At 38.0% G+C, this 10,410-nt stretch overlaps 1 protein-coding gene across 1 annotated transcript; it reads left to right on the forward strand.

Annotated features, from left to right (window-relative positions):
* The first annotated feature begins 8,424 nt into the window (after window positions 1-8,424).
* LOC130725096 (uncharacterized) lies at window positions 8,425-10,179 on the forward strand. The gene has a single exon (XM_057576351.1). The coding sequence runs from the start codon at window positions 8,425-8,427 to the stop codon at window positions 10,177-10,179; it is 1,755 nt and encodes a 584-aa protein (XP_057432334.1).
* The last annotated feature ends 231 nt before the right edge of the window (window positions 10,180-10,410 follow it).

The raw sequence follows: 10,410 nt of genomic DNA on the forward strand, positions 1-10,410 counted from the left end.
GCTCAAGCGACTCTATTGAATTCGTTTCAGATTGTTTCTCCTCTACATCCACAATGCTTTGAAGCCCTTCTAGTTTATCATTCCTGAAAACCTCATCTTGTTCTCCTGATTCAACATCAGCAACAGAATCATGCCCTTTATCAAAGTAAAGAATTAGCGCAGATGCCTCCTCATCAAGAATGTTATCATTAGTCCTCGAATCATCACCGAAATCTGTAGCATCCTCCGAGTTGTATACCTTCACCGGCGTTGATGGCATGGACTCCATCTTTCCGTAATAAAAAACAGACTCATCTTTCTCTACCAGAATTACACATGTCGTGCCCTCCATGTTTACTGACATGGTAAAACAGTGAAGAAGCGGGTGATGCATGCGTACAAGGATGCGAGCAAAATCAGCCCGATGGCGATATTAGTTGCATCATCCAGATTCACATATCTGCCAATTCTATTCCCTACTGCTGTGAAAAAAGAATCAGACCATAAACATAATGGGACTTGCCATAGACGAATCCACACCAAATGTGCAACCCCAAAGGTAAGCGGAGTGCACGGATGCAAGTCTGCTAACTTCTGTTCTAGGAAAAAGCTACATTTTGCTAAAGTATCCTCCATCTCCTCCTTACTCTCAAATTCTAACAGAACCTCATCTGCACCAAGCGGTATAAAGCGAAAATTGTACATACCAATCTGAGCGAGTTCATCCTGGATAAAATCAACTGGTTTAGCCTCAAGAGTACGAGCTCGTGCGCAGCGTTGGTACCAAAGATTATCCATATCAGAAGTTGTAAAACTCAATTGACCAATTCCTGGTTGTCCTGCCTCCCCTTGAGACTTAACATAATTCTCTTCCTTTGTTGGCTCCTTTTTTCCGTCAGGGATTGCTTGATGTTGTTGTATCTTTGGTCGCCATATCTTCTTGAGGCCTGAATTAGTGGAAGTTTGTTTTTCGTTTGCCCTTTTAACCACGAGGTAGTTGCCATCCACCCGCAACCCATTGAGTATCCGAATTGCCTTACAAGCCTCTTCATCATTCTGGAAACGGACAAACCCATACCGGAAGCGACGCTGAAACCATCTGTGACTCTCCCTGCCTTTCCAAAAATTGATTTCAATTTTAACAAGGTAATCCTATCACTCAAACCATCAACATAGACAGAAAAAGACAGCCCCTGTGTCTTCACGTTTTTCTGATCATAAAATGCCTGCTGATGATGAGAAATTTTCCTTTCCGGAACCACTGTGTTGGCCGCCTGTTTGTGTTGATCATTCCGACCATATCCACGTCGAGTTCGCCACTGATGTTGATCCTTCTGCTGTCGTGATGGCCATGGAGGACGCTGTACAAACCGTGTATTTGAACCCCTCACTGATCGTGCATATGGATATTGACCCTTGAAACCATACCTTGGATTTGAGCCCCTCACCGAGCGTTGAAACTGCTCCTGCGCCGGCCACCCCCGTGACCTGAACCACCGCGGCTGCGCCACCCACCCAGAACCTCTCTCTCCACTCTCCCTCTCTCTCATTAGAGAAAAAAATATATTAGCCCTTAGAATGGGTGACAGAATTCAAATAATTAAAAACTATATCCACTTTATTATTCATTTGATTAATTAATAATTCGTAAAATTATCAATTTCTCATATTTAAAATAAAATATTAATACTATATAAATTTTAATGATTAATCACAAATGGAGAATTAACATTTAAATATTATAAATTTCATAATATTAAATTAACATTAACATTAATATTATTTTGTTTTTTTAAAATGAAAGTAATATTATTAATAATAAATCAAGCATGAGTAAGGGGTTCTCATGGCTATCACAAAGTATACAAAAAAGACTGTGCCCCCGAATAACTAAACGACTCCCAAATGACTTCCCCACATTAATATTAGTTTTATTTTTATTTTAATTATTAATCACAAGTTGAGAAATCTTTAAAAAAATAAAAATAAAATTTATTACTATTTTCTTAGTAGAACAAAATATTAGGCATTAAATTTAAATATTAAGTTAATAAGTTAAGTATATATTATATAATATATGCATACATAAATAAATAAAAATTTACTTGAATTAGTGACAAGATTCAATAGTTTTTATTTTGCAATTTTCATTATTATTTATATATTAATTTTAAATCTTTTTATGAATAAAACTAAAAATTAAAATATAATAAGTAGTTAAAATATTAATTATCGACTTAAAGTTAAGAAAAAAATTACGAAGATAAAAATTATAGTCTTTTATGTAAAATAAACATGTTAAATACTGACATTACTCAATGGTTAAATATCTTTTGTAATTATATATTGCATAAATTATTTTTCAAATTTTAAATGATTATGTACTAGTGTTTTTTTACACGTGCTTTGCACGGGGAATGTGTCTATTTTATTTGATACGTCAATTAATACCTTGATTATTAAAAATATATTAAACAACGGATGAAATAGAAGAGTCAGAAATACTAAGCAAAGTGGACATAAAGACTTCTCTTGTAAGCCTGATTGAGATCAACAGGAACTCGTTTCACATTCTTCGTGAATATGAAGACAATAGAACAAATCGTAGATATAAGGAATTACCAACATATTAATCTTAAAAAAAGTGAATGTGATAGTAGCACAAATCATAAAGTATGACATTATTGAGTTTATTCCAAGTCATGTAAGTTTGAGTCAATATTGCAGGGTACCTAAAGAATCAAATAATAACACAACTTGATATCGTTATAATATCATAATAATCAGTACTCACTTGTTCATTGTTGTGGTCTTGCTCGGACAAACTCAATCAGACCACATATCCCCATAGGCCATAGCCTTGACGACCCACAAACTTCATCAGACACATCAACAATATCACCGCCATACCATTTCAGTGTTAATTTTAAATGAAAATTTCATTGGTCGAGCTAAAATTAGCAATAACTGTAAAGAGACACATTTGACTAAAATTATCGAAAATTGAGAAACCTCTTCCTCCACCTCCTTCTTCTTACATCAGATATACACATATTTTTTGTTGCTTTCAACTAATACATATTAAATCATCATGCCATATTATGTCTCAAAAAATATCAGCTACAAAGGCGACTGTCCAACACTTCAAAACTGAGAATTTGTTTCAATTCAGAACAATCTTAAAGAATTCATTTTTGACATTTATAGACAATTCAATGTCATTACAGGAAGCTCTCCATCTTTGCCAAAATCTAAATCTAAAGGTCATTGTGGCTCATGCTCTTATATCTTCATAAATGAGAGGCATGTTCCAGCAACGGAACCTTATGTTTCGAATCAGCAAAGTCATTTTGTATTCATGTTGGCTCATGCTCATTTCCTCTTGATGACCGGGATTTAGTCTTGTTTTTAGGGTCATTTCGTTGTTAGTTTTGAGTCTTTTTGTTGAGTCTCATGTAGTATTTCATGCATTCTCATGCATTTTTACTTTTATTTGTGCATTAGCATTAGTTTAGTAATTTTGTAGTTTTATAAGGGTTTTAGTTGCATTTTATTTGAGTTTAGGAGTCTTAGGTAATTTCCACTTGTTTTTGGAGCCTTTTGTGCAAAACTAACCTTTGAGTTTCTAGATATTTCCCTAGCTTTGTCATCAAGTTTTCAGGTTGTAACAGTTGAAGAGGGAAGGTCTAGAGGCTTGGAGACATGAAGAAGGCATTAAAGTGGAGTTAAAATGAAGTTCAAGGGGTTTTTGGGCGAGCAATGGCGCTCAGGCGCCCCTGTCCGGCGCCTGAGCGCCAATGAGGCAGAAGCCAGCGTTTGAAGCTGGCGCTTGAGCGCCCTGGTCTAGCGCTTGAGTGCTCCTTTGGCAGATAGCTTATATTTTGAGGGCGCTCAAGAATGCTTTGTCAGGGCTTGAGCGCTCAGTTTCGCCCCTTTTGCCTATAAATATGTGTTTAGTTGTTTTCTTTTGTATCAATTCCATACTTTGTAAAACTCAGAAGGTGAGGAACATCTAGGAGAGTGTGAGAAAGCTTCTAAGCTTGTAATTCAGGTTCTTTGCCTTGCCATGCTTGGCTAATCTCTCTTCTATTGCTTTTGTTTTGTTGTAAGACTTTTCATCTTTAAGTTATAATCTTAAGTTCTTTCCCACATGTTCTTCTTCTTCCCTTGAATCCGATTTTCTGAATTTAAATCTAAGCTGGTATGCATGCTTGCTTTATGCTTTTCTATAATCAGAACATAAGTTTGTTATACATTAGGGAACTGATTTGGGATTACCCCTTCTAACTTGGCTACTAGGAATAGAGGAAGGGTTGGGGTTTGTTGGCCTGAACTTATAATCTTTATGCTTTAAACAAATGTTTAAGTACACAAGGAATTGACTTATCTTTTGGTTTGAAAGAATTATCTATGTGAGGCATCGATAGGTAGTTGCTTAGGCTATAGCATCAAGGAAAGATTCATGAATTCATGTGCATAGAATGATGTGCTTAAATTGATTAGTTGAACAAAAACCCAAAGCATTTCCATCTCTGTTTTTCTTATATTTTATCTTTGCTACTTCGATGTATCTTTTTCTTAATAAAACAAACTTTCATACTCAAGGCTTGGACCGAATTCATTCACTCACAATCCCTGTGGTTCGATAATTAAAACCGGGTGGATTCGTACACTTGCGGATTTACCAACAAGTTTTTGGCGCCGTAGCCGGGGATTGTTTGTGATTTTTGGTTTGAGTTACGAGTTTGAAGTTTATCTTTTTCTTTGTTCTGGATAGTCTACCTAAGACTATAACTTAGGGCTGAATGGGAGACAACCCATGTTTTTTTTTTTTTTTTTCTGTTTTACGTTTTTCTTTTGTTTAGTGTTTCAGGAAATAAAAAGAGCGCTTGAAGGGCCAATGGTGAACACTTGGAGGCACTCAAATCACTAGGAATGACCTTCTTTTGTCACTCTGAGTTTAGTCCATGCATTTTTGCATATTTTTCTTTTATAGATTTTGTTTATCCTTTTTGATCATGCATTGTTATAGATAGAGTCTTTTATGCCTTGGTCATTATTTCCCTTTACCTTAAATGATATGTTTCCAAGTTTTGCGCTCTCACATGATGCCTATTTTGAAAATGTTTTTATGTGGATACTTTGTGTTGTTTTTTTTGGGGGAGTGATTGTATGTTTGGGAAAGAGAGGAGGAGACTTCGGTCTTCTGAGTGTTTCTTAAGGATAGAGTTGATGTGAGTCCACAAGGGTCCCTTTTTGACCCTTCACTATATGATTTTCCTGGAGGATCCTGACTAACTTGCACTTCTTGGTTCTTTGTTGATTTCTGTGCATGCTTGAGAGTAGCTTTAGGAGACTTGCATTTTTGAAACTGGTAGGTTTTCTTGGACTTCATAATTTGTTTTATAACATCTTTGTCCCTAGTCGACCCTTTTGAGTCTTATGGAGATTTCCTTGTTACCCGTGATGTATGGGCTGGTTGAATGGTTGGAAATTGGGGAGTTGTAGTCTTTGTATTTCAATGGAGCTAGTTTATAAAAAGTGCAATTGTCTCTTACCCCAAGTGGAAAGAAAAAAGTTGAAAAGAAAAGTCAAAAGAAAAAATGAACTCCATGGCAAAGGTGGAGTTCCAAAAAAAAAAGCAAAGAAATAGCTTGAAAGCTCCGGAATTCCAAATAGGACCACACTCAGATTTTTGTGCAGCCTTAGTCTTCTTTAGGGACCACCTACCTAGTGTTTTACCTAGCCAACACTACAACCCTTTTGAAGTCTCGTTGAATAATGCATTGTTAACTTTAGTTGCTCTTGAGTGATTGATTCCCGAAACCTATGAACTTGCTTGTGTGCTCAGTGCACTAAACAATTGTCTCATGCTAGGATGTTAGCTCTAAATGTTTCTCATAGTGGACTCTAATTCTTCGTTGTCTGAAAGTTGAACGAAGTTGATTTGTAAATCTTTCTCTTGGAACTAACTGCATTCACTTGATCCCCCGGTTTTCTGAAAATGTATTCCTCTTTTGGCACGTGTGTTGAGGGCAAGCTAATCTTAGTGACGCTCGAGGGCGAGTTGTCGTTGAGTACAGTGGTGAGATGACCAGGATTTGTCTTGTTTTTAGGGTCATTTCATTGTTAGTTTTGAGTCTTTTTGTTTATTCTCATGTAGTGTTTCATACATTATCATGCATTTTTACTTTTATTTGTTCACTTGCATTAGTTTAGTAATTTTGTAGTTTTATAAGGGCATTAGTTGCATTTTATTAGAGTTTAGGAGTCTTAGGTAATTTCCACTTGTTTTGGAGCCTTTGTGCAAAACTAACCTTTGAGTTTCTAGATATTTCCCTAGCTTTGTCATCAAGTTTTCAGGTTGTAACAGCTAAAGAAGGAAGGTCTAGAGGCTTGGAGACCTGAAGAAGGCATTAAAGTGGAGTTAAAATGAAGTTCAAGGGGTTTTGGGGCGAGCAACGACGCTCAGGCGCCCCTGTCTAACGCCTGTGCGCCAATGAGGCAGAAGCCAGCTTCTGAAGCTGGCGCTTGACCGCCCTGGTCTAGCGCTTGAGCGCTCCTTTGGAAGATAGCTTCTGTTTTTAGGGCGCTCAAGCATGCTTTGTCAGGGCTTGAGCGCCAAGTTTCGCCCCTTTTTCCTATAAATAGGTGTTTAGTTGTTTTCTTTTGTATCAATTCCATACTTTGTAAAACTCAGAAGCTGAGGAACATCTAGGAAAGTGTGAGAAGGCTTCCAAGCTTGTAATTCAGGTTCTTAGCCTTGCCATGCTTGGCTAATCTGTCTTCTATTGCTTTTGTTTTCTTGTAAGACTTTTCCTCTTTAAGTAATAATCTTAAGTTCTTTCCCACATGTTCTTCTTCTTCCCTTGAATCCCATTTTCTGAATTTAAATCTAAGCTTGTATGCATGCTTGCTTTATGCTTTTCTATAATCATAACGGAAGTTTGTTATAGATTAGGGAACCGATTTGGGATTACCCCTTCTATCTTGGCTACTAGGAATAGAGGAAGGGTTGGAGTTTGTTGGTCTGAACTTATAATCTTTATGCTTCAAACAAATGTTTAAGTACACAAGGAATTGGGCTTATCTTTTGGTTTGAAAGAATTATCTATGCGAGGCATCGATAGGTAGTTGCTTAGGCTATAGCATCAAGGAAAGATTCATGAGTTAATTTGCATAGAATGATGTGCTTAAATTGATTAGTTGAACAAGAACCCAAAATATTTCCATCTCTGTTTTTCCTATATTTTATCTTTGCTACTTCGATGTATCTTTTTCTTAATAAAACAAAACTTCATACTCAAGGCTTAGACCGAATTCATTCAGTCACAATCCCTGTGGTTCGATAATTAAAATAGGGTGTATTCGTACACTTACGGATTTACAGAAGAAGGTGGAGAACGTTGCTTTCCAGCAGCCACCTTGGACCAACGCAAAATACAATTAAAGCAAAACTCATCTGCAACATGGTTCAGTTAGTTCTAATTGTTTATGAAATTTCAACTAATGAACCCAATAAATCTTCTATTGAAATATAAATTCTTCCCAACCAAAAGTAACCCGAACAATCAAAAAATTGATGGAATCAATTTCAATTGAGAAGGAGGAGATGGTTGATGCAGTATTATTAAGGAGCAATATAGGTAAATCTTAGATAATTAAGGCAAATCTTTTAAAATTTTAATATTTTATGAAAAAACTTCTCAGATTTAAAATTACCTTTAAAAATCGGTTTCAAGATTTGTTATGGAAATAAATTTTAGGTGAAGAAAAATTTTATTTTTCGAGTATTAATTAAATTTTATGGTATTTTTATGGAATTTTCGGATTTTTATTTAATTAATGATATTTTATGAGTTTTATTGTGATTTGTCAGTTTTTATTAATTAATTTTGATGGTATTTTTATTGAATTTTTAGTTTTTTATTTAATCTAGGTAAATCTTAGATAATTAGGGCAAATCTTTTAAATTTTAATATTTTATGAAAAAGTTTCTCAGATCTAAAATTACCCTTAAAAAATCAGTTTCAAGATTTGTTATGGAAATAAATTTTAGGTGAAGAAAAAGTTTATTTTTAGATTATTAATTAAACTTTATGGTATTTTTATTGAATTTTCAGATTTTTATTTAATTCAGAATTTTATGAGTTTTTATTGTGATTTGGTAGATTTTGATAGTTTTTATTAATTAATTTTTATGGTATTTTTATGGCTTAATTGCACTTTTGGTCCCCCAACTTTAGCCTTCCTGCGAAAATCGTCCCCAAACTTCAAAATTAGCAAAAACCATCCCTGAAGTTTACACCTGGTTGCAAAATTGGTTTTCCGTTTCACTTCCGTGAGAAACTAACAAAATATTCCGTTACGAACGATTATCTTCAAGAACAGCTAGAGTATTATCGTTACGAGCAGCAGGACGAAGGAGAGCGCGAGGCAGAGGCTATGGCTGAATTTGAGCCATTTTCAGCGGCGGTAAGGGAAGTGGCCATTCCAGATAATATGAAGAATATAGTCCTCGAAACATACAGCGGAAAAGCAGATCCAAAGGAACACCTACTGTATTTCAATACAAAGATGGTGATTAGCGCTGCTTTAGACGCAGTCAAGTGCAGAATGTTTCCAGCGACTTTCAAAGGAACAACAAAGGCGTGGTTCACAACTCTTCTGCGAGGATCCATCACCAACTTCCGAGATTTTTCGTCCAAATTCCTCGTCCAGTTCTCAGCGAGCAAGACTAGGCAAGTGACAATCGAGGACTTGTACAACGTGCGACAATCTGCAGGGGAGACTCTGAAACAATACGTGAAACGATTCAGTGTTGCATCGGTAAAGATTGAGGAATCGGAGCCTAATTCCTGTGCCCCGGCCTTCAAAAATGGTCTACAACCTGGAAAGCTAAACAGCAAACTGAGTCGTAAGCCGGCCAAATCGATGGCGAAGGTACGCGCGCGGGCGAACACGTACATCCTTGATGAGGAGGACGACGCTTTCAAGCGACGAAGGGCGAAGGTGGAAAGGGATGGTGATCAGGGGGAAGCGTCGCCAGAGATTAAAGCAAGCAAAGACAATGTTGAAGGGAGTAAGAGGCGAGACAAGAAAGTCCGGGCAGCGGAGAAGACAACGAGAGACCCTTTGTATCCAAGGAGGGACAATGCTGAGCATCGCCGACCCTGGCACCAGGCTGACTCTCGTCGGCGTGGAGAGTCGGGAAAGAGTCTGAGTGCTCATTTAACGGAGCTGCTGCGTGAGGTCAAGGCGACCCATGCCGTTGAAGAGGGCGAAAGGGAAGCAGACCCGCCGCGACCAAAATCAGATAAGACTAAGTGGTGTGAGTATCATCGGTCAGTAGGACATGATACAGGGGATTGTTTCACTTTAAAGAATGAGATAGAAAAACTCATCAGAGCAGGGCGAGCGCAGCTAAATGACTACAATGAGCGTTGGAATGGCGAGCGACAACAGGGAAATAGGTATAGGAACTCTCGCCAGCAGGATGATCGCCGACGGGAGGATCGCCGCCGCACGGCGAGTTCAGAAAAGAAGGAAACACTGGCTACCAAGAAAAAGAACGCAAAAGAAACATTTAATAAAGATATCGACCCACCGGTGGGCACAATTAATACAATTGCAGGTGGTTTCGGCGGAGGGGGAGATACAGCTTCGGCAAGAAGAAGACATGTCAGGGCAGTAACCTCGGTGCAACAATACCGAGCTCCTTTTGGTTTCCAGCATCCGGATATAGTAATCTCATCAGCGGATTTTGAGGGAGTCAAAATGCATAAAGATGATCCGGTGGTCGTTATGGTTCGGATCAACAGTTTTAATGTTCGCCGGGTACTTTTGGATCAAGGTAGCTCCGCCGATATCATTTACGGGGATGCGTTTGATAAGCTGGGTTTAACCAATAAGGATTTGATGCCCTATACAGGAACGCTAGTAGGGTTCTCGGGCGAGCAAGTGTGGGTGCGAGGTTATATAGATCTAGACACCGTTTTCGGAGTAGAGGACAATGCCAAGCTCCTTCGTGTAAGGTACCTGGTGATACAAGTTGTAGCCTCGTACAACGTTATCATTGGGAGGAATACCTTAAACTGTTTGTGCGCCGTCATTTCAACAGCTCATCTTGCAGTAAAGTACCCGCTGCTTTGTGGGAAGGTGGGGAAAATTGTGGTGGATCAAAGAAGGGCGAGGGAATGATACAATAATTGTCTCAGCATGCTCAAGGGTTGAGACGCGGGAGATAGACCAAGGGCGGGCGAAAAGGCAGAGGAGTAACCAGAGGCGAGTTGAAGAAGAAGTCGGGAAGACAGAATGGGACGGACCGTTCACAGACATTTCAGCGGAAGAACGCTGGGCAGGCATCATGGATGACCTAGAAAGGTATATGTTCAGTAGGGAAGTGTTGGCGATTGAGCCTAGGCTCACCCT

This window comes from Lotus japonicus, chromosome 6 (assembly GCF_012489685.1).
Source record: "Lotus japonicus ecotype B-129 chromosome 6, LjGifu_v1.2".
NCBI lineage: Eukaryota > Viridiplantae > Streptophyta > Magnoliopsida > Fabales > Fabaceae > Lotus > Lotus japonicus.

Bases quoted from the DNA above. Each gene is read 5' to 3' on its own strand.
- LOC130725096 (XM_057576351.1), top strand. From the start codon at position 8,425: ATGGCTGAATTTGAGCCATTTTCAGCGGCGGTAAGGGAAGTGGCCATT.